Genomic DNA, 25,675 nt, shown 5'->3' on the forward strand with positions numbered 1-25,675 from the left:
TCGCGGCGTTCATTAAACCACTTCCTCCTAAATACCTTCACGAATACCTTGTCTCCAGGTTGCACTGCATTCGTCTTTTGCTCATCGAGTCTCTCTTGCACCTCCTCTTGTTTTTGCCTGTCAGAGACATATGTGTATATTCTCTTATGTAAAGCAGCCATGTAATTAACATACACTCGCATTTCATCTTCTAAAAGGGCTAAACTTGGACCCTTGCCACTTGTACGCAAACAAGGTGTCGGCATCCGTCTGCCCATTGCCAACTCATGGGGTGTCATGCGCAAATCACGGAGCCCACTTGAACGACACACCATTAATGCCAGTGGAAGCGCTTCCACCCAATTCAAACCTGTGTGTTGGCAGATTTTAACAATGCGGTTTTTTAACACACCATTCATTTTTTCACAAGCACCTTGGCTTTGCGGATGATAAACAGCTCCTAAACGTTGTTTAATTCCCAATTTTTGCAGAATTAGTCTTACTGTTTTATCTACGAACTCTTTCCCATTATCTGAGGATATGCGGTCTGGGAGTCCCCACCTGCTTATAACCTCACGACACAAAAACTTGGCAACAGACTGAGCATCTTTCCGCTTAGTTGGACAGGCCTCGGGCCACCTTGAAAATCTATCCACAACAACTAACATATATCTTTTACCTCCTACCGGTCTTATCATGTCAACAAAATCCACAACTAACTCACGCATAGGACCTGTTGGCGTTGGAATGTAACCGGGAGGAACCATCACACCCCTACGAACGTTATTTTTTAGACAGATAGTACACCTGCCTATGACATAATCAATCTGTTCAAGCAAGTACAGTGCCCAAAAACCATATTCTTTCGTGATCTTTCTCCTAACCTCCCCCCTTGCAACATGGGCTAAACCATGTGCCTCCTGGATCATCAGACCCAGCAGGTCTGGGGGCGCTACCAGCAGTCCTTCATGATTTCTCCACAGGCCAGTGGAATCTTGAGTGGCTCCTCTGTCTCTCCATAATTGTTTATCCATCGCAGAAGCAGCTTCTTGCATTGAGACAACATCCCTGAGCGTAATGTTATCCTCCAAGTCCACTTCATGGGTGATCAGAAGAACTTTGCCCAATTTGTTTGCTCCTGTTATCGTCTTTGCAGCCTCATCAGCTACTTTGTTACCTTGTGTGACCCTTGACATGTCCTTTTTGTGTGCTGCACACTTAGTCACTGAGATTTCCTTCAGCTTCATCATCGCATGCAACAATTTCATTATCTGAGCATGATGCTGTATCGGAGAACCATCTGTTTTCTTAAACCCCCGATTCTTCCACACCGATCCAAATAGGTGGCACACATTATGTGCATATGCCGAATCTGTATATATCGTCACCCGCTTGCCTTCAGCCAACAGACATGCTTCAGTCAGCCCCACTAGCTCAGCAAGCTGTGCAGATGCAGGTTGTGGTATTTCTTCTGCTTTTTCAACAACAAACTCCGTCCCCTGGGCTTTGACTACTGCATAACCAGCACTCAATGCATCATCCACACGATAGCAGGACCCATCAGTCCAATACTCCACATCCGACTCTTGCAGTGGAAGAGCTTGTAAATCCGACCGGAGCTTCGAATATCTCTCCACTTCCTGAACACAATCATGTGGCTCCCCATCCTCTGGAGTCGGCAAGTTCTCAGCTGGATTTACTGTGACACACCTTACCAAGGTGACATCTTCCTGTTCTAAAAGCCTATGATAGTCTCTAAGCCTAGGCATAGTCAAAGTATATTTACCAAAATTCAGAAGATTTCTGAGACTATGGTGGGTAAGAATTGTTACAGGGTAACCCATAGTTACTGATGATGCTTTATCATACATTAGATAAACTCCTGCCATTGCTCTGTAGCACAGTGGTAACCCCATCTCCACTTCAGAATAGCCAGTAGAATAATAAGAAACAGGTTGAGGACTTGTCCCCGTACCTGTGGGCTGACAAAGAACTGCACATGCATATTTACCCCCAGTGGATGTAGACACATACAACAAAAAGTTCTTAGAATAATCTGGCAATGCTAGCGCTGGTGCTTCCTGTAACCTCTGTTTAATCGTCTCAAATGCCACAAGACTTTCCTGCGTCCAGGTGAGATTGCAATGGAGTTGAGCATTCCCGGTTTCTTTGATCATAGCCCTCAAAGGCCCTGTTAGAGTGGCATAGTCCTCCACCCATGCTGAAGAATATCCCGCAATTCCAAGAAATGTCATCATCTCTCTGACTGTTCTGGGCTTCGGCGCCTTTCGAATGGCTTCCAAATGGTTGTCAGAGATGCCTCTGTGTCCCTGAGTTATTGTTTGACCCAGATACACCACCTTCTCCTGACAGAATTGCAACTTCTTCCGAGAAGCCTTGTGTCCTTTTTCTGCCAATAACTGCAACAATTTAATTGAATCTTTTTGGCACGTTTCCTTATCTGGTGAACAGATGACAATATCATCTACATACTGAATAACAGTACTTTTCAAAATCTGATTTAACCCTGCCAAATCATCCTTCAACACTTTATTGAAAATATGAGGGCTATGTTTGAATCCTTGAGGGAGCCTCTTATATTTGAAAGCCTGTCCTTTATATGTAAATCCAAACAACCCTTGACTTTCTTCACTTAGTGGAACACTAAAAAATGCTCCACACAAATCTAACACTGTGAAATGTGTAGCGTCTGGGGGAATTTGGGCCAACATAGTATGAGGATCGGGCACATCCGCCGAAAAGTCAGCCACCACTTCATTTACCTCTCTTAAATCATGTACCAAGCGATACGATTCATCTGGCTTCTTTAAAGGCAATATAGGTGTGTTACTCTGTGGATCTGAACATTTCTCCAACACACCTGCTTGCAACAGACCTTCAATTTGTGGTTCAATCCCTTGAATTGCCTCCTCTTTTAGTGGATATTGGTTCTTCCAAGGAGGTTTGCTTCCTGGTCGAAGTTCAACTCTCACCGGTTGGGCTGACTTCACAAGGCCAATATCAGTACTATGCCGTGACCACAAACATTCTGGAACTTGTTGTAACATCCCCTCTGTCATACTATCTGAGTCTAATTTAGCACTGAAAATTGACTCATGAGTCATTTTCACCACTTGTGGTCGTCCTTGTCCTTGAGCTGAGATCATGATTTTCATGAACTGCTGATCTTCACTCATCCAGATAGCAGAATTCTCCTTTGTTGGTGCAAACTGTATTTTCTCAGCTTCTGCCATCATTGCCCCTATATGCTTCTGTTCAAATCCTTCAGCAACCAGCAAAGTCACATGTGGAACACTTTCCTTGATGTCGTGCTCCTTGTTAAGATAATCATCACTGTTTATCTTCATCGCTGCTCCTTGTGGCCCCAAAATCATGCAACATGAGTTAAGGTGAACCTGTTTAGGTTGACTACTCAACCACTCCTCCGGATTTATTTGACCAGCGTTCTTAAAATATTTAAGTGTGCAGTGGTGTGGATACTCAGGGAGCTTAGCATTAGGCATATTTGCCACAATGAACTTCTCCCACAGCTTGGCCGGCTCCAATAGCTCTGGACTAAGATTTCCAATCCAGTACACTGAAGAAGTGTCAGCCTCCGGTGTCATAAATAGTTGGTGATAAACATCACTCGGCACATCCACCAGACAGCCGTCCGGTGTACACCGTATTGTACAATTCAGTTTGCATAAAGCATCTCTTCCCAAGAGTGCAATGGGCGTATGTTTTGACACCAATATAGGTATTGTGATTTTCCGATGTTTATAGCAGAGCTCAATTGGTTTTGTGAGAGGAATCAGCTGTTTCACACCCTCAAACCCGATCGTCCGTACCAATTGGTCAGACATGGGGAGATGTATAGCATCTTCAGGCCGAACACAGGTAAAAGCTGCTCCGCAATCTGCCATTACTTCCAATGGTTGATCATTGACTTTCACCACTATTGTTGGATCTTGCTCTGGCCCTGACACTACCAGCTGACACCCCCCTTTCGAGTCTTCTGGGCACCCCTAGAACCCTGGCTCCGGGCCCCTGTAAGGGTTCACCGGTCCCATGAGTTCCCTTGGTTTTCCTCTGATGTCTCCTCTGAAGCCTCCTCTGAAGCCTCTTCTGAAACCTCCTCCTGTTTTATCACAGTTACGAGCAAAGTGGCCTATCTGTCCACAATTATGACATGCTCCCCAAGATTGTTGAAAATTTCCTCCTCTTCCTCTTCCTAAACTTCCTTGACCTCTTCCTCTCCATATCTGTGGTTGGCCAAACCCTGGTTGCGGAAAAGGAGCATTGGGGATCATGGATAACGGCTGGGGTGGCTGATACTGGATCTGGTCATGCTGCGGTTGTGGTGGTAATTGAGTTGATTGAGGCTGACTCTGCATAACCACAGCTTGTTTCTTCTCCTTCTTCTTATTATCCACCAGCTGTAGTTGGTTAAGCTTTCTAAGAGTTTCCTGGTCCTGTTCCTTCTGGTCATGCTCTTTTTTCCGATACAGATCAACTTGATGTGCTATGTGATCTGTATACACACCTTTTGCCATGCTTCCAAGACCAACCACCTCCGCCAGCTTGCTCCGCACTGGTAGGGGCAATCCCTTCTGTATCTTAGCTCTCAAAATTGATTGCTCCATTTGATTCAAATCTGGGTCATTTCCTGTGACATTTCTCCACACTTGATGAGCCCTTGACACATAAGCTCTTGGGTTTTCCTGTGGGCCCAATGGTTCAATGAGAATATTATCAGGGTGTACGTTGGTTGGAAATGTATCTCTCAATGCTCTCCACATCCGACCTCTACTGGCAGCCAACAATTCCGGATCATATACTGCAGTTGCCACATATCTATTAAGGCCTGCCGCCTGCAGGATTTCCTCCATCGCTGGGACCCCAATGAGGCTAGCCAAGAGTCTCTTAATGTCTCCCATGGCAGGCTGTGTTCCCACCAAAACCTCTTCCAACTTCGAAATCCAAGGATGCGCTCCATCTTGAAGAGTGGGTAATTTTTCAAGTATGTTTGACATGTCTGTACTTTGCCAAGGTTTATACTCTAAATTTTGACCTCGCACAATTACTGGACACATTTTATTGAATCTCTTTTCTTTTCTTGGACGTAATTCATACCCCAAAGTGTCAGACCTTTGAGACTTCTTCTGTATTTTCTTCCGTGTTTTTTTTCAGTTCCTCTAGTTGCCTTTCCAAGACATGCTGGGTTGCTGGACAGGTAGATTCATTCATTTTCACAAGGCATCTATCTATAGTTCTCTCCACCTCTCTTAAAGCGCTGCATCCATCATCTTCCACCCCTAAACCGGCTGCTAATGGGTGAAGATATGAAGGACCTTCTCTCTCTGAGTCTTCATCATCATTGCTCACATCTGTGTCGTCCTTTCCTGGATCCACTCTTCTTATTGGCTTGTCTCCTTTTTTCTCCGCTTTAGCCAACATCTGTCTTACTGCTGGGTCATATCCACCAACAGCTTCATCCGAATCACTCTCACTGTCATCCTCTATGTCCAGTCGTCTGAACTGCTGACCGCTACAACTTCTCAAACGGGTCTTTTTGTTTTTGCTGTCGGAGCTTGGGTACATTTCTATGGTCGTTGTAGCCTTTCCCTTCTCGATTATTTGTTCATCCTCGTCTGTGATGTGATAGTTGCCCTTCTGTATAATCACTGGGAGCTGGGGGTAAACATCAGTAAACTTCACTTCCTTCTCATAAGGCGGGGGCTTCTTTACTAAGGCAGTATGTGAGAAGGGTGTGTTAACCTTCTCCATTAACTTACCCACTGCCTTATCATTTTTCTGTATTTCTTGCATACCGCGGCCTCTTTTTTCATTTGCAGCTTCTAACAGTTTCTGTCCTTCATTTTCAAACAACTGCAGAACTCCAAGCTCAGTTTGTCTTTTCTCCATACGCCTTTTTCCCTTTTTCCCTTCTTCTGCTTTACCTTGTATATAGACACAAGTACCTGTATTGTTTTGATCACATCCGGGTTCAAAGTCCCCTCTACTGGCCAAGGCTGGTCAATGTCAGGCCAACGCTTACTCCATTTTTCTGATATTTTTGGAATATCTTTAACAAGAGGATTAGTCTTCTGTACTACATCAACAGGAGTGATTGATTTTGTAATTTTGGTGTCCATCTTTGACATTACAATGACCCTCTTAGTTCCTCGTATTGTAAGTCAAACTATTTAGAAAGTACTGTTACCACACTTTAAAGTGAATGAATTTGCCAACCCCAAAGGAGACCTAAGGCTTCTTACTATAAAAGCAAAAGCACTTGTTTATCACCTAATGCATCTAATCACACTTATTTATCTTAAAATTTTGGAAATAATGTCAATGTTCCATCTCAAAATAGCCTAGGTCAAGCTAGACCATACTCAGATAATGAAACCAGCATTCACAGCACTCAACTGCATTTGAATCAAATCAACTTTTCCATAAATGATCAATCAAATCAAAAATACTCCATTATTGACCAAATGCTTCAATTAGTCAGTCTGTTGCCAAGACTTCCTCCTATATAGTTGTAATGTGATACATAGAAGAAACAATGTAAGCCTCTATGCGAAAACAGACTAAGCATGTATCAAAGATGTTGACTATAAAAAATGTGTATACACAGATAGAAAAGTTCAGGTGTTTGTTGAAAGAGTTTGTGGATAAAACCGCACTGGCCTTGATCAAGCTGGATTCAGGATCCCTACATGCTGTCATCCGCAAGCTTCCAGTGTTTGTGAAGTACCCCCCAGGTCTCCCCTCATCTGCCTTTTTGGACTGATCCAGTTCAGACACAATCCATCTGTCTGTCTTCCCTTTAGCTCTCACACAGCATAGTAGAGAGAAACAGAGAAAACAGAAAGAAAACAAAACAAAAGTTTAATCACTCTGAATCCATATACACAATGCAATAACAATTCAGTGAAATATGCACACATTATCTGTAATCTTTATCTATATATATTTTTTTTTATCTATTGCAAAGGCTGTCTCCCTACTGGGGGGGTGTTTTCCTTCCCTCTGTGTCCCACAGAGAGAAGAAGGAGGAGGAAGGGCTCTCTCTCCACTCCTCTTCAAAAGGAGTAATCTAATTGGCTTTCTATGTGAGGCAACGCCTCTTGGACCCGCCTCCTAATTTTAGCAAGGGCTTCCAGTCTAACCTGGCTGTCAAAGGGTTAACATCGTCTCCAAACCCTATGGTCCAAACCTAGAGCATTTAATGCACAGACAGGCACATCTCACCCGTGGGTGCTGTGACACCCCTACTTTCACTAAAATGTACACTTTTTACTAGTGGAGTCATTAAAAGGAAACTTATCGGTCAAGTAAGATTTAATAAGTGACAACTAAGCCAATCATATCTATTTGATTACAGTTGAAGCACGGTAAGGTTACATTTGCATTTAATCCTCCTGTCACTCATCACTGAGTCAGAGCTCAGAGCTCACACATGGAAACATGCTGCATGTAGCATCCTTCTGAAAGAGAGTAAGTCACCCAAACAGAGGTTTTTAAGATAAATCCACCTCACAAACCAACGTAAGTGTAACATTTTCTCCTCTTGGTTGTTATTTTAGCTGTATGTATTTACTCCCATAACTTTACAATGTAGCAGAAGTCCCCTTTGCAGTTTTTTTAAATAAAAGCACATTTTATGTGAAGACCGGAAAAAGAGACTAAGGCGTAAGGCAATAAGAAAAGCAAAATAATGGCATCACAAAGAACCATTTTGAATCTAATTTCTAGAGCTAACTCGGTTACTCACAATGGATGTTCATAAAGTTAGTGTCTAATTATCTTTTGTAACTTTGTCTTGTTATATGATGTTTCAGCTAAACTTAGTTATTGGACATTAAATGAAACAGAATGTGTTGATTTCCTAGAGGGTGGTAATATACTAGCACAGAATACACACACTTTTAAGATCACTGCTCCACCCCTGTGCACAGAGTCTATGCACACAGAAATCAGCACAGTATCCTCCCAGTCAACAGCCAAATAGAAAAATGTATTCTCTAATAGTCAAAACCAACTTCTTCACCTATTTTAAACCAAACTATATGTTCTTTTTGAACAGACAAAATTTGCAGCATAATGTGGTCACACACATACGCTCAAACAGACAGAAAGAAAAGTTCACACTCCAATCAGCCGGCAGTTCTAAACTTTATCAGGAATTTTTCTGTTCTTTTCTCGAAACTTGCTACCTGAATGGGTACAGACTATCCTCGCTGGTCTCTCCACTTCTGTTAAAAATAGATACTATATACACTTATGCTATGTATAAACGTCCTTTATTAGGCTCATGTGTATTTATCAGATTAAACAAACATCCTCTGAGGGGCTCATAGATTTTTATCAAATTGAATATATAAAGTCCCCTGAAACAAAGGGCTCATAGGTTTTTAACACTGATGAAGATCAGATAAGTAAAAGTCCTCTGAAACAAAGGCTCATATTTTTTATCAAATCGGATATATAAACGTCCCCTTAGACAAAGGGCTCATAGAGTTTTAACACTGATGAAGCAAAAATGTCCCCTCTTATAAGTTACTAAATCGCCTTTTAACCAATCACCTGCTATATATGCCTATTTAATAATACATCTATTCTATTTATCAATCACACATATACAAGAACATTTCCGGATCAAATACACATCTCCACACCACACAGACCTCTCAAAACCATCCAAATCACAACACAAGAGACAAGACACAGACAGAGACAAAGACCGTCCAGCAGCCACACAAACACTTCAGGCTGTATAGAGCTTGAACGCACACACATTCCAAGAACAGCTGCGCCTCAGCGAGTGCACACACATTTCAGTTCAAATTTTGAAGTCGACTCATTTATAATTTTCCTCTATCAAATCTTTTACTTTGGTCAGACTTTTAACAAATTGTCTTTTCACAAATTACTTCACACTGCATGCTTCAATGCACACTTTTTCCTTTACTCAGTGCTTTTTTCCCACTTTTCTCAAAACTCTTATCTTTATTCCTTATCTTCACTTTTCATCTTTTTACTTCTCATCTTTACACTTCTTATCTTTATTTCTTCTCTTTTATTTTCCTACATTATACGTTTATCATCTATTCAAATACCCTGGCCAGGGATCCCCTTTATTTATTTTTACTCAAATTTGACTACTTCTTAAAGCCAACTTTCACTTCAGTGTCTAATTTACACATGACTTACTGTTAAGAGGATACGGGCCCTGTCCTTGTTAAACTTGCATGGTTATTTAGCTAACTGGTCTCGTTACTAGTTGCGCTTATGCTATCTTTACCTTTCAACTTTTTTCATCTCTTCTTCTCTTATTTATCTCTTCTTTATTTTATTCCCCTTTATTTATATACTTTTTAACTCAATAAACCCCAATTTAGACAGAGAATTACTCCAACATCAACACATCATTGCACTTCAGTTCTTTGACAGTGCGGCCAAAATTGCCGATAGACGACAGAAACTGCTCCGCAATATGTGCAGCAAAAAAAAGAAAGAAACACTTACGAAGTGATGGAAATAATAAACAAGCTGTGGTCCCCTGCAGAAGGCCCCAACTGATCCTGTTCCGTGACGCCAAAATTGATGTGGATTTCCTTGTTGTTGATATGTTTTATGATGAAGAAATTCGCCGTTGAGACTGACTTGCTTTCAAAGAGTATAATTTTATTTAAGCAAGAAACAGAATCACTGGTCACGTCTGACCAGGAGGATCAAGAAGCCAATAATGATCTCTGTCGAACACACAGAGACAATTGCTTATATGCATCTAAACATCTGTTTTCCCGTCATGGGTCATAAAAACATCAAGTTACACAACCATATATGGCAATACTCCTATACAACACCCCAATTTAAACATTCCAGCTAAGGGGACTCCTAAATCTCCTTCAGATACTATCACAAGACGCACCCATTGTAAACTTATATTATCTCTGTCCTGGTTACATCAGACACTTCAGTTTCATTTAGAAAGATATTTTTAAGTCACTGTGTGTTTTCTCCTCAGGACGTTGGAGCTTCTAACTGAATCTGTCAGGTTCCTTTCCTCTGCGTTTGTATTTCAAACGTCTGAGTTACAGTCATCTGCTTCTGTTGAAAAATATCCCATTTTTTAATGTAGCTGCTTCACAATAAAACCTATTTAAACCAGGAACTTTTAGTGTGAAGAGCTTGAAATAGAATGCGTGTTATATCGTGTTCACAACCTTTGTTTCAGAGCGCTTCTCACCAGCGCTCCTTGTTGCTAGATTACAAAAGTGAACTTGTGCTTCCCTCTGTAATGTCCGTAAGGTGTGTTTTAGCTCCATGTGTTTCATATTTTCTTGAAATCAAATAAATATCACCAAGAAAACATGAGGACGATGTAAAGGAGTCATGTCCTGATGTCAGCAGCAGCTCTACACCTGCAAACTGTTCCCTCCAGAAGACGAGTCAGACCAGCGTCTCCTCCGCCATCGCTTTCTTATTGACAAATCTGATATCAGAAGTCCCGCCCCTTCTTGAGTTTGATTGGTCGGTGAGGGAGAAGTGACATTGATCAGCGTGGCGCTGTTCTCAAAGTTGAACGTCTTTCAACTGATAGCGTTTGAGTGCAGTGACTAAAAACAGCTGACACCGAGGGCGTTTTAGCGCCCAGGAAGCTGAACTACATTAGTTTTGTATTTCAGCTGGATGTCAGCGTGGTACTGTAATCTCTGTTCACTTTAAATCTAAGCCTGCTGTACGGGTTGTGCCTGTTAGTATTTATTTTCACATAATCATTCACTTGAATCATTTTGTGGATATATCATTTTAAATCTGTCGACCATCTAAGGGTCATTGGTTTAGGTCTGTGTGGATGTAACAGTTTGTGTAAGACTCTCATAGCAGCAGATCTATTTTTGGAGAGGAGCCGAGTGTATGTTGTGAGCTTAAATGACTTGAATGTAGATATCTGACAGTTTCAAGTGAAGGTAATGTCACCTCTCTAGCCTTTTAGAAGTCTTCCCAAATGGTAAAAGAATTTGTAGGCTGTACCAGCTAACAGAATATAACAGGACCGTTAACATGAAAAGTTTGTCAGCCATTTGTGTTCTGTTGCTGTTGTCTGACCTCGGCCCAATAAATTCTAAGATAAGCCACTGTCTGTTTCACCATTTCATCATTGGACATTTACAGCAGAAACATCATGGCGTCATGATGTTCTTACATGCTTTTATATTTTGATATCTTTTTCTCTATATGGGTAATGTGCAATATATGTTGTGTTTTATACATGGGTCTGTACTTTTCTGTTGACATGTCGATGTGTTTTTCTATTGTTTTTATGGATTCTACTGTGAGGCCGCTGAATGTGTGCAGCACTTTGAGCCCAAGACAAAGTTATAGTATTTACAGCTGCTCCTTTGAGCCCAAATCAACGCCACAGCGCTCTTCTTTTTATCATGTTGGACTTGAGACAGCGAGGCGTCAGTTTAAACACACCTGAAGCTGGTTGACCCGCTGTTAAAGAGATGCTAGTCTGTGCTCTGTTAATCATGTTACACCAAGCAAAGCCATTCCAGCATATAGAGCACCATTGTGACCCTCGCTCTGCCACTGTGGTCGGTAGGTTGAGCAAAATCACCCGCCACTGCAAAAAGACACCCGTATGTGACGAGTGCTGATTTCCAACCCTGTTTTATACACTTCTAGTTGTACAAATGTCCTAAAGGTCATGGTTGCTGTTAAATACTAACATGTTAGTTTAATGTTTAAAGTTTAAGACTCAATGTCTTGTTATTGGCATTATTCAGGGCAGATCAGACGGACAAATCATGTTAGGATCAAAAAAAACTGCACTGAGGTGCTGCATCAGGTACTTAGGCAGACAGGAAGGAAGAGAAAATCAAATGAAGGATCACATCAGGTAATGAGATGTGGACACTTGACCATCTCCGTCTTTCACATTTTTCCTGCTTGTGTCTCACCTGTTTGTTATTTTGTCCTCAGGTTGTTTTACCTGCATGAACGTCTTTTATTGTCCTCTGATCAATCTGGAGATCAGAAGATGAGTGATCGAGGAGACAAAGAGGAGGACAGAGCAGAGTCTCCTCTGTCCAGCTGTCTCTCTATGAAGAGTGACTGGTCTAAAAATCCTCCTCTAAACTTCAGTAATGAACCAGGACCCTCAGATCCACAGTAAGAGAACTTTTTTTAATCATCAAACTGTCAAGCTAAAAAAAGAGTCCTGAACACCATAATGTGTTGATTTTCTTGTTTTTAATCATCAACCTGCACACAGTGATCATACAGAGAAAGTCACTGAACTCATAACAACATACTAAGGATTATATATATGTATTATATGTTTATAGATAAGATAATATGATTTCAGTATTGACTCTTTGGTTGTGTATCTAGTCGTCTTCTCTGTGATTCTGCAGGAAGTCTTTTAAACTGATCCTGAAGTTTAGTGAGATCTGCTGTGATCGTTTTCTTTCAATCATTTTTTCTGTTGTGTCCACTCTTTGTTTGTCTTTTTTTATTTTTTTAACATGACTACACAATGAGATCTTTTTTTTTTTTTACTGAAGTACCGTAACATCCGGTGTAAGATGCACTTTTAATACCTGTTTTTTTTTCATCTTAAAAGTTGTCTGGGTCTTATACAAAGGTGTAACTAATATACCAGTATAAAATGTTGACACATGAGCCATCATTACCGCGGGTGCAGAAGTCACCATCACTGTGTGCGACCAGACGTGATTAAAAAACCATCCCCATTCATTGGGTCTGATTTACTAAAGGTTTGTGTGTCTTAAAACGTGTGCAAACTTGATACCACCAGCAAAAAATGTGTTAACTGATCTACTAACGGCGCGCAGTGAGGATTGAATCTTTCATATGAACAAAACACGCATTGTCCATTTAGTACGTTTGACTTAATGAATATTCAATATGGGGCGTTTCTGTCCTAGAAAGGAGAAAATGCAAACAAGTTAAATTAGTACACGCATTGTGATTTACCAAGCCTGACAAAAACTGAGGTGATTGTGACGGTGTCTGAATTTAACACCTTTGAAAAGAACGTGCTAACCCAGGAGACCAGTGTTACACACAACAGACTGCTGTTATTGAAGTTAGGAGGAGACATAGGCTCAATCAAAGAAGGCATACAGATCACATTATTCTCCACACATGTTAATATGTTTGGAATGACAGCAGGAAACACCATGATTAAACTATATTGTTGCCTATTTAAACAAAACTGAACATTCACAGCTTCTGCATTCTAAAGAATTTCAACATTGATGTTTATTTCTTCCTGTTTCCCTCTTCTCACCAACATTTTATTTTAAAGAGTAACTAAACCCTAAAACCACTTTGTTCAGCTCTAAACCTCTGTATCTGAGTATTAAGTAGTGTTATGGATCAATCCAAGTCCCAATCTCCACATTTGAGTACAAAGTATTGAAATTCTAAATATTGTGTTAGAAATGTGCAGAGTGTCTGCCCTTCTGTTTGAAAAACTCTAACGGCTGTGTGGAGTACAGTACTACGTAGGAGTGAATTACTACGTCACCAAACCTATTAAAGCCTCGTGACTCTGATTTCTCCTGCTTATTCTGCTCCGGTCCCCGGCATCATAACGTGCCTCTCCTCGTTCTCTCTCTCTCCTCACTCGCCCCCCCCACCCACACACATGCGCACTGAGCCGTTCACAGACAGACATACTCTGCTCGTATAACAGGGGTTATTTGTCTAAAATGTAAAAGCCATAAATCCTCCAGGGGGCCTCGTGTACCATTCAGAAATGTCCCCCATCCTCTCCTGCACCTCACCGTCCTCGTCATCAGCTGTCTCTGCTCTCACTGCCCCTACTAACGGGTCAATACGATACGGATCTGGAAGTCCGTGTTCGTGCTCTATTTGAGAGTCTACAGGAGACTCTGGAGGAGAGAAGTCTTTGACTTCAAATGACATTTCTGTGGCACACGTGCCATTGCTGCTTACGGAGTCGTCGCTCATGGCTAAATAACCTAGCTAAACCTACCGCTACTGTTTTTATTTGTGTGTGTGGGGCAAACATTGTATCATGTTGCGGCTGATAACGGCGCCAAGAAGTGAGTGGGCGAGTTTACCCCCCTGCCCCCCTCCCTCTCCAAGTTGATACATTGTAGGGATGCAACAATACGGTCAGCCCACGGTTCAATACGTACCTCGGTTTATTGGTCACGGTTCACGGTTCGGTTCTGACGGGCCGGGCCGTTAAAATGTTTCCAGTGTTTTAGGCACATTTTACAGAACATCAAGGGATTTAGAAAGAGAGCTACTTTTTTCATTTTAAAACTATTTATTTGACTTTGAAGCGAAACAAATTCAGGTGCTCTCCTTTCAGCCTATTGCAAAGTCAGATTAGATTTGAACATGAAGTAAACTACAATTAGCTCAATGAATGTCAACAAAAAAGTGCATTGGTGGCACACTGTCATATTTCTCTTTTAGTTACGATTATGGCTCCTCTCTTATTCTTGTAATGTTCAGTATTGTAAATATTTGGAGTATTAACAGCAGATCAAACCATTTAAGAACATTTCAAAAGACATCAAACGTCACACTGAAGGTTCAGACGGTTTATGAGCAGTTTAGAGTTTTTAATAAGAGCAGTGAGGGTGATGTGCAGACAGAGGAGCACTCAGTTGATGTTGACAGACATCAGTTAGTTAACAGACAGCAGCCTGCCATGTAGTTCACATACTTCACTGGTTAACATGGAAACTGTAGAGCACATGATCAATTTCACTTTTTCTTTCTTGTCCGTCCACTTATATGCGTAATGGCACGTTCCCCGACTCTCGCTCACCCGTATAGCTCTCTCTCTCTCTCTCCCTCTCACGTTCGCGGACCCACAGTTATCTTTTAATGCATGTTTTTGACATAATGAGGGAGAGAGGCTTTCAGAAAAAGGCCGTTTGTGGTGGTTAATATACCTGGACGAGTGGGAAACACTGCGCTCTACATGTTTAGTGCTCCACACTATCAGAAACTGGTCTGTAGTGAGACGCTACTTGAGCAATGACTGCAGCCTGTATGATCTATAGACTGTCACTGTACCGGCCCTTCAGGCAGCCCGGCCCACCGGGAATTGTCCCGGTTCTCCCGATTAGCCACTCCGGGCCTGGCTGCTCCTCGCCGCTCCTCGCCGCTCCTCCCTGCTCCTCCCTGCTCCTCGCTGCTCCTCGCTGCTCCTCTCTGCTCCTCGCCGCTCCTCCCTGCTCCTCCCTGCTCCTCGCCGCTCCTCCCTGCTCCTCGCCGCTCCTCCCTGCTCCTCCCTGCTCCTCGCCGCTCCTCCCTGCTCCTCGCCGCTCCTCGCCGCTCCTCGCCGCTCCTCGCCGCTCCTCGCCGCTCCTCCCTGCTCCTCTCTGCTCCTCCCTGCTCCTCGCTGCTCCTCCCTGCTCCTCGCTGCTCCTCCCTGCTCCTCCCTGCTCCTCCCTGCTCCTCGCTGCTCCTCCCTGCTCCTCCCTGCTCCTCCCTGCTCCTCGCTGCTCCTCGCTGCTCCTCGCTGCTCCTCTCTGCTCCTCCCTGCTCCTCGCTGCTCCTCCCTGCTCCTCCCTGCTCCTCGCTGCTCCTCTCTGCTCCTCGCTGCTCCTCCCTGCTCCTCCCTGCTCCTCGCTGCTCCTCCCTGCTCCTCGCTGCTCCTCCCTGCTCCTCCCTGCTCCTCGCTGCTCCTCTCTGCTCCTCGCTGCTCCTCTCTGCTCCTCCCTGCTCCTCGCTGCTCCTCGCTGCTCCTCGCCATGCTAAAAGTAATGTTGTTGTCAGCGTCACCAAAACTTTAGCGTGTGGTGATTGGCTATTAAAGAGTCCATATTCTGCCCTTTTTGGGGTTCATGTATTTAATCTATGTTCCTACTTTTGTACGTTCACAATAGATAAAGTTCTAAAAAAGTGTCTGTTTTCATGAACTGCTCCTCCTTGCTCCCTCTACGCTCTGAGTCCGTCAGCTACACTCTGTTGAGCCCACACTGTTAGACCCCACGTGGGCCAAGTCTGGTTTCCTCATCCCTGCGCGCTGACTCACAGGCACACACAGACACACACAGACAGAGCCAATTTAGAGAGAAATACAATGCACGGAAACTAGTTAAATGCCAAACCGTTAAAACCGCAATTCACAAGTCAGTGTTGAACCGTGGATGTCGTATGGAAAGGTTCATTATTTATTGAGAATTGTTGCATGCCTAATACATTGACATTCTAAATGCATTTTTTTTAATTCCAGGGTAGAGCACTACAGCTGAAAATATGAGGTTTAGTTACCCTTTAAATTTGGGATTTCCTTTTTCTCTTTTATCCCCGCATGGGATTCTGGGATAAAGAGTCCTTTTAGGCCTCTTTGTGATCTCAGTGAATCACTCAAATGAGGCTTCTCACAGAGGTGCAGGCCCAAGTCCATTGTTTGACTGTCCTAAGCCTGCGTGGCCCATCATAATGTTCACCATATTTGTAATAATCCAGTGAATGACCAGGTCACATACCTGAGAGTGGTTATCACCAAGGAGCAAAATATAAGGTGCACCTTAAATTTGAATCCATCATTGATAAAACTCTTGTTTACAAAGAGATTTATCTCTGAGACGAAGGACCTTGCTCTCAAAAGCTGAGGACATTTCCAGACTCACTAATCCGGCTCTATCTTTGGATGTTGACTAAAATGTAACCAACAGATTTGATTATATGTTGCTTGAACTTTTTAGACTTCACAGCTCTTAACATTCAAAGTGAACAGGCTGAGACCTTTTTAAATAACCCAACATCTCTATGGAATATGATTCCTAATGATGTTTTTTCTAAAGTTGGTGGCCTTGAATTTTATTACTGTGCAACTATAATATCAGTAAAATCCCAATCAAACTATCCAACTTCCATAAACAGATACTCTTGACTTGGTCTCTCATCTTGAAACATAACTTCTCTCCACACAGATATTACATCTGGAACAATAAGGACATTCTCTACAAAAATGAATCCCTGTTTTTTGAAAACTGGTTGAAAATAACATCACACTTGTAGGTCAGTTATTGGACTCAGATGGTAGACTCTATGGTTACACAGACAGACTTCTGCACATGCTCACTGAGGAGGACATGGCACACCTTTTTAAAACACTGCTTTTTGGGGCTTTATTTGATTTAGTCCACCACTGGTTTCTAAATGTCAGTCTCAGTTTTCGCAGCTTTATGATTTCCCTTATCTCCACAGAATAACAAAGGGGTCTACTTCATCAGGAGAGTCCTCCTTTCCCCAGTATGGAGAACGAGGACTGCAGATATCCAGTAAGTGCAGCACTGTAATAAGTAAGACTGAAGTCATTGTGTCTAAAAACAAGACAAAGCAGTTAGTATTTTCATTGATATATAGTTAAATGAAACATTTACATTTTATCTGATTCTTGCTGTCAGTTTATATTCAGTATATTTTATTTCTCTTGTAGCAGCACACATTTATTACACGGATATTTTTGTGTTGTGTGCTTAATTTGTAATAATGAAAATTGTTTATTTGATCATTTTATAAATCCAGTCTCAGGATATGTTTCTTCTCTTTCAGTAGATAGAGGTCTGCAGGAGGTTACAGATGAACTTAAGACCAGTCTGAGGAAGAGATGTGAACATGTGACTAAAGGAAGTGATGAAACAGGAAGTAGAACCCTCCTCAACAGTATCTACACTGAGCTCTACATCACAGAGGGACAGAGTGAAGAGGTGAACACCCAACATGAGGTGAGACAGCTTGAGACAGACTCTAAAAAGAAGACCCTCCATGAGACTCCAATCAAGTGTCAGGACATCTTTAAAGCCTTACCCGACCAACAGAACCAAAAGACAGAAGCTCAACCCGACCAACAGAACCAAAAGACAGAAGCTCAACCCGACCAACAGAAACCCATCAGAGTGGTTCTGACAAACGGCGTCGCTGGTGTTGGAAAAACCTTCTCAGTGCAGAAGTTCACTCTGGACTGGGCAGAGGGCTCAGAGAACCAAGACCTCAGTCTGGTGATCCTGCTTTCATTCAGGGAGCTGAACTTGATCAGAGATAAGGAGTACAGTCTTCTTAAGCTGCTCCGTGTTTTCCATCCAACATTACAGAAGGTCACAGCAGAGACGCTCGCTGTCTGTAAACTATTGTTCATCTTTGACGGCCTGGATGAAAGCAGACCGTCGTTGGACTTCAAAAACAGTGAGGTTGTGTCTGATATCACAAAGAAATCACCGTTAAACACACTGTTGACAAACCTGATCAAGGGGAATCTGCTCCCCTCAGCTCTCATCTGGATAACTTCTCGACCTGCAGCAGCCAATCAGATCCCTCCTTCATGTGTTGACAGGGTAACTGAAGTACGAGGCTTCACTGACTCCCAGAAGGAGGAGTACTTCAGGAAGAGGTTCAGTGATGATGAAGATCTGTCCAGCAGAATCATCTCACACATCAAGACATCCAGGAGCCTCCGCATCATGTGTCTGATCCCGGTCTTCTGCTGGATCACTGCCACAGTTCTGGATCACATGATGAGCAGAGAGCAGAGAGGAGAGCTGCCCAAGACCCTGACTGACATGTACTCACACTTCCTGCTGGTTCAGACAAAGAGGAAGAAGCACAAGTATGATGAGGGACGTGAGACAAGTCCACATGAGCTGATGGAGGCTGATGGGGAAGTTCTTCTGAAGCTGGGGAGGCTGGCGTTTGAACATCTGGAGGATGGAAACATCATGTTCTATACAGAAGACCTGGAGCGTTGTGGTCTTGATGTCACAGAGGCCTCGGTGTACTCAGGAGTTTGTACAGAGATCTTCAAAACAGAGTGTGTGATCCTCCAGAAAACAGTCTACTGCTTTGTTCATCTGAGCGTTCAGGAGTTCCTGGCTGGAGTCTACATGTTCCACTGTTTGACAAACAGGAACACAGGTGTAGTGAAGGCTTTCCTTAAAGACAAAAACATCATTTGTCAAACTCCTGAAAGTGATGACTCATCCCTGAATGACTTCCTGAGGAGTGCCATGGAGAAATCCCTGAAAAGTAAAAATGGTCACCTGGACCTGTTTGTTCGCTTCCTTCATGGCCTCTCTCTGGAGTCCAACCAGAGACTCTTAGGAGGCCTGCTGGGTCGGAGAGACAACAGTCCAGAAATGATCCAGAGAGTCATCAACAACCTGAAGGAGATGAACAGTAAAGGTATCTCTCCTGACAGAAGCATCAACATCTTCCACTGTCTGACAGAGATGAACGACCTCTCAGTCCATCAGGAGATCCAAGAGTTCCTGAAGTCAGAGAACAGATTAGAAGAACTCTCTGATATCCACTGCTCTGCTCTGGCCTACATGCTGCGTGCGATAATACCTCACACCGCACTATTGAGCCACCTTGGATCACTGCAGCAGCCCTAATTACGACCCCATTAACCAAAGACTGGGATAATGTTGAATGCTGATTTAAAGGTTAACTCCTGCTCACGGTCTATTAAGTAAATCAAGAATATATTTTTCTTTGTCTTGATTTAAACCGCTCGGACATTTTTGTTTTCCTCCTTCATGGACTCGAGCCAACGTCACCAGATTAAAGTCTGACGAGTTGTGTTAGCGTGCGTGGAAAGGGACATTTGATTAGTTTTTCTGTCCTCACTTTATGCTGATGTAAAGGGTTAACAAAACGTGTATATAAGTCATTCAAATGTGTTTCGTCTAAAACTAAAAATTGTGTTAAAAGTCATTGGGACAGTCAAAAGGTTCATGATCTAGTGAAAGTACAGAACAAATGTATTGAGTTAAAAAGAGACCCCAATATATCTTTTTATGTTTATGTGTCTAAAATAGCTATTTAGAGCCGAATTCCAGCGCACTGAACTTGTTACTATGTTATTGCAATCCTCAATCAGGTCACTAGAGGGCGCATAGCGCTTGTGAGGAGCATAATACCCCAAAGAGGCAAGTTCTAAACTGTGTTGCTTCTTTGTATTTACATCCAGAAACTTCTTCTCTGGCACCACTAGGCCAGGTCGGGGGAGCAACACTGACAGTAGAAGAACTTAAAGTAACACCATTAACCAGATAACTGTTTAGTAAAAGTGACATGATTACTGAAGTTACCAACAGTAATACCTTACATCACGTTACAGACAGAAGGTGGCCGGGTGGAGAAAAAAGTAAACCGGACAAAATAATACATTTAGTTTTTGTTTTACACACATTTGTTCCAGTACATTTAATAGTGTTAGTAAGGTATTATGTTCACTTTTATTTTTTTTAAAGGAAGTCGTGTCAGCAGACTGGGGACTCAATTGATGTTGTTTGTTGTCACAACCTTCTTGCTCGTCTCTTAACTGCCCCTTTATTACAACTTTACAAACTCAAAACAAGAATCCATCTGAGAACAATTCATTTGCTATAAGTTTCAAAAACAAGATTTCTTTCTCTAGTTAGCTTTGACAAAGTTGAGCATGTAACGGGGGGTTAGGGGTAAATAAAAGTAACGTAACAGAGTGATTTGTGACAATAAAACAACATAAGTTGAGTCCCCGGTCTGCTGTTTGTTCTGCTCTGACTCTATGAGCAGATTGCAGCTAAATGAGTTAGCCTACATGGCTACAATGAAAACTCGTTCCAGCCTCCAAATAGTAAACTTGAAGATCTAAAATAAACTTTTTTCTCTGTTAAAAAGCGAGACAAAGAGCATGTCAGTATTTTCTTTAAATGTTGAAACATTTCTGTCATTAATAGTCTATTACTTGAATACTATAAGTCTTGATTTGATATTATGTATGATGTAATGACGTATACTCAGGGTCTGAAATTAACACCAAACGTGTAGATTTTCTTGTTGGCGAGTAAATTTCAGAGGGCTAAATGTTTTACCATCATTCATGTTTAACTATGCTATACTTTATTTAAAACTAGGCTACAAGTATTAAACACATTTGATGTAGCTGCAGCTACTTTTCCCTGCTCCTCTCTCTGCTGTCTTCATGACGGAGCATCACGGAGACACACACACACACACACACACACACACACACACACACACACACACACACACACACACACACACAGACACACACACACACACACACACACACACAGAGAGACACACACACAGAGACACACACACAGACACACACACACAGAGACACACACACACACACACACACACACACACACACAGAGACACACACAGACACACACACACACACACACACAGACACACACACACACACACACACACACACATACACACACACACACACACAGAGACACACACACACAGAGACACACACACAGACACACACACAGACACACACACACACACAGACAGACACACACACACACACACACAGAGACACACACACACACACACACAGAGACACACACACACACACACACACAGACACACACACACACACACACACACACACATACACACACACACACACACAGAGACACACACACACAGAGACACACACACAGACACACACACAGACACACACACACACACACAGACAGACACACACACACACACACACAGAGACACACACACACACACACACAGAGACACACACACACACAGACAGACAGACAGACACACACACACACACACACACACACACACACACACACACACCTGTGATGTGAAAAACACAATTTGTCAAAATATTAAGACATTCCTTTAAATAACATATTATGTACCATTAATGTCATGACAGGTTTTTTCACTGTGGACTGTCAGAGACTCACTGTGAAGTCGTGGCCTCAGCTCTGAAGTCCAACCCCTCCCATCTGAGAGAGCTGGACCTGAGTCACAACGAGCTGCAGGATTCAGGAGTGAAGCTGCTGTGTTCTGGACTGAAGAGTCCAAACTGTAGACTGGAGACTCTGAGGTAAGACAACAGGTTTAATTTCTCTGTTCAGATTCATATGATGTGAAACTAAACTGAAGAGTTCAGGCTGATAATCAAATGATCCACACTGAGGATCCTAATGCTGAAGTCCATTTTCTTCTTCTGTGGTTTCATCCACAGAGTGGTAGCAATTTAAAGCTTTACATTTTAAACCTAAATATATAAAAAAAATAACGTTGTGTGTAGTTCACTCTTTACCACCTGAACAGCTGATTTTTAGATAAATTATGAATAATTAAACAAAGAAAAACAATCATTCCAATTTCAACCATCAGACGAAAAAATAAAGTCAAACACTTGTTTTGTCTGAGATGTTTGTGACACTGAGATTCTGAAGCTGTCAAAGGAAAGTTTAAATTGAAGACTCTTTGATTGAATGTCTTCTCTATAACTAGAATAAATATTACAGATGTTTACTTTATTCACTTTTCGTTGCAGACAATCGTCTTTTTTTTCCCTTACTCTTATCTTAGGGCAGGGTTGTCAAACATACGGCCCGCGGACCGTATCCGGCCCGACAGCAGGTTTCATACGTTTCACTTTCCCCAAATTGTATTAAAACCTATGTATAATGAACAACGTAAAGGTTGATATCATGATACGAAAATTAAATAAACGGGGCACTTTGAACTATTTTCTCAGCATTTATAGAAATAAATACATCAAACATGGTAATATGTTCATTTTCACCACACTTATCCTCTCATGGAGCCCCAGTGGATAGGTGGACCATCTTTCAATGTCTTTCCTTATATTGCTGTCTATCTGTCCATAATTACTTTGATATAGTTTTGATAAGTTTTTGGTTATATTTATACCAAGGTATTTTAGTGATCTTGCTTCCCAGTTTCTTCTGAATTCTTTAAGTTTTTGGTTTGGTGAGCAGTTAAACATGAGAACTTGAGTCTAAAGGGATACTTCACCCATTGAAACATGAATCTGTATTGACATTGGGTCATATATGTAGTAGAAATGTGAAAAACATTTTGAAGTTGGTGCCTTCTTGGTCGTGAAAAGGCCGCAGGCCACTCCCACTAAGGTCCTCTAGTTCAGAATCAGAAATACTTTATTAATCCCAGAGGGAAATTCGATCGACACAGTTTCTTCAAAATATACAGTATAGCAGGAGAAATATAGTAATAAAAACATTTACAGATTTATTTACTTAAACACATGAGGACGTTTCCTCAACTGATTCAGAGATTTCTTCCAGAATTGATCTTGGAAATTCCTGGCAGAAAACAGACTCTATGTCTGTGTTCATAGGCAAACAGTGAGAGCACCGACACTACCAGTCCGCCCCAGCTCGAGCCGGCCCCGGCTCCTCGTCCTCACCGACAGGCAGGCCTTATGTCTCGGCTGCTGAGCTGGCAGTGGCCGTCGGCGGCAATATAGCCGCGAGACGGTTACTGCCGACAGGCCGGTCTTGTGTCGCGGCCAGCTCACGGCGGCCGAGCTCCCAGGGGCCAGGCTCCGCCGTGAACACGAATGAACACGAAAATGAGGGCGGGATGCACGACCATTCAAAAATACTACCAGGTTTCTAATGATACAAAGCTAAATGCAAATGGGTGAAGTATACCTTTAAGTACATTTATTTTGTACTCAGAGTACAAACTGAATTTTTCTAGAATTTCCACAAGTTGCATAAACATGTTCACAGGGTCCTTTATGTAGATCATGACATCATCAGCAAACAAACCAATTATGTGTTTTTGTTTATTAAATTCTATTCCAGTTATTGAATTGTCTTGCCTGATCATTTGGGCTAATGGTTCGATATACAGAGCGAATAGAGTCGGGCTAAGACAGCAACCCTGTCTAGTTCCTCTCTCAAGTTGGAATCTATCAGAGAGAGAACCGTTAACCTTTACTCTCGCCGTGGGTGCAGTATAGATGGATTTAATGCATTGAATAGATTTTTCATTAAATCTAAACCTCTCCAATGTTAAATATAAAGATTCCCAATTGACTCTATCAAATGCTTTTTCAGCATCTAGGCTGATCAAAGCCACAGGTACATTTTCTTTGTGTATTCTGTGTATGATGTGTAATGTCCTTCTAACATTGTCTTGTGTCTGTCTTCCCCCTACAAACCCTGTCTGGTCTTCATCTATCAGGTCTGCTACAAATGTTTGGAGTGTGTTTGATATTATTGACGTATACATCTTATCATCAACATTTCAAATCCATATTGGTCTATAGTTTTGGCAGTAGTCCTTATCTTTTTGGGGTTTGTGGAGTACTATGATTATTGCTTCCTTCCAGGTGGGAGGTACAATGTTTACAGCCATGATCCAATTAAAAGTAGTTTGTAATAATGGAGACAATTTTTCGTCCCACTCGGATGGAAATCCATCACTTCCAGGTGCCTCATTTGGTTTTAGTCTTCCTATGGTTTTCAGGATTTCCTCTGTGGTTATCTGTTCTGTTATGTGTTGATTCTGCATTGTATCTATTGAGGGTAACTCCAAGGAGTCAAGGAATGTTCTAATGTCGTTTTGATTTGAGGTAGATTGTTGAGTGTAAAGATCCTTGTAGTAATCTCTGAAGATCTTTTCAATTTCTCCTGGTTCGTATTTTAATTGGTTTGTTTTTGGATCATGCAGTTTATTGACAGTAATTTCGGCCTGTTGTTTTCGTAATCGTCTAGCTAATAATTTCACAGCTTTTGGGCCTGTTTCATAATAACTTTGTTTTAGATATCTCGCTTTTGTCTCTGCTTCAAAATGAAGCAAATCCTCTATTTTTTTGCTCACCTCTTTCATTCGCTGTTGTATTTTTTGGTCAGTTTTTCCTTTATGCTTTTGTTCTAATTGTTTTAGTTCGGTTACATATATGTTGTATTGTTTTTCTCTCTCTTTCTTGAGGTTGCTTGTGATTGCGATCAATTTCCCCCTTATTACTGCTTTTAATGCATCCCATAATATTGCTGGGTTTGTCTCACCATTATTATTTTCCTCCAAGTCTTTATTTCAGCTCTGATTTGCTCGACAACTGATTTGTTATTAAGTATTCCCACATTTAGCCTCCATATTGTATTTCTCTGTCTACAATTCAGGAGTATCTTTAGGTAAACTGCACTATGATCAGAAACATCTGCCACTCCAATCTGACATTCTTGTGTTATATCTCTATTTTCTTTTTGCATAAAAAAATAATCAATCCTGGAGTGGACAGAATGCGTTGATGAGTAATGACTGAAGTCTCTTTGCTGAGGATGCAGGTCTCTCCATAAATCAAAAAAAAACATTTCCTCCCACTCATTTGTAACCATCTTTGTTGTAGAGTTCTTATTTCTCTTCACACTGGTCGTGTCCATGTCATAGTCCATTATTATGTTGAGATCACCTCCACATTTGCATATACCTTCTGCTTTTACTGCTATTATATCAAATAAGGATTTGAAAAATTCCTTATAACTCTCCGGTGGGGCATATATGTTCACCAATGTTATTTATTTATTTATTTATTTGTCAATTTTATTTCATTAAAAAAAACAATGGAGTTAAGAAAAGCAAACAAACATAAAATCTCAAATTTTGAATGAAAAGAAGCAGAAAGAAGATTAATCTTATAATATCTGCCCTTCTTTTACAAAACATTAATTAAAACAAAACAAAACACTTAATTCAAAAACAATTTAAATTAAATTAATTTGGCTGCAGGCAAACACAGCCACTGGCAGCCCCCCTGTAAGTCCTCCTTACCAATTCATTATACACTGTACAAAGTATATCACAATACATTTTT

The 25,675-nt window shown here is 41.7% G+C and overlaps 2 protein-coding genes across 2 annotated transcripts in view; both read left to right on the top strand.

The window, feature by feature from the left end:
- LOC136179606 (NLR family CARD domain-containing protein 3-like) overlaps positions 1 to 25,675 on the top strand; it is a 360,535-nt gene that overhangs the window by 117,917 nt on the left and 216,943 nt on the right. The window lies entirely within an intron of this gene.
- On the top strand, positions 11,991 to 21,134 carry LOC136179618 (NLR family CARD domain-containing protein 3-like). Its single transcript, XM_065956457.1, has 3 exons — positions 11,991 to 12,174; positions 17,236 to 17,309; positions 17,584 to 21,134. Exons 1-3 carry the CDS (start codon positions 12,044 to 12,046, stop codon positions 19,416 to 19,418), a joined length of 2,040 nt encoding a protein of 679 aa, XP_065812529.1. The 5' UTR covers positions 11,991 to 12,043; the 3' UTR covers positions 19,419 to 21,134.

This window comes from Labrus bergylta, chromosome 7 (assembly GCF_963930695.1).
Source record: "Labrus bergylta chromosome 7, fLabBer1.1, whole genome shotgun sequence".
NCBI classification, from domain to species: domain Eukaryota; kingdom Metazoa; phylum Chordata; class Actinopteri; order Labriformes; family Labridae; genus Labrus; species Labrus bergylta.

What these genes read in the sequence shown, in the direction of transcription:
- LOC136179618 (XM_065956457.1), top strand. Translation starts at nt 12,044, where the DNA reads ATGAGTGATCGAGGAGACAAAGAGGAGGACAGAGCAGAGTCTCCTCTG. An exon ending in CCAGGACCCTCAGATCCACA is followed by an intron (nt 12,175 to 17,235) that starts GTAAGAGAACTT and finishes TTATCTCCACAG; the next exon opens with AATAACAAAGGGGTCTACTT. An exon ending in ACGAGGACTGCAGATATCCA is followed by an intron (nt 17,310 to 17,583) that starts GTAAGTGCAGCA and finishes CTTCTCTTTCAG; the next exon opens with TAGATAGAGGTCTGCAGGAG.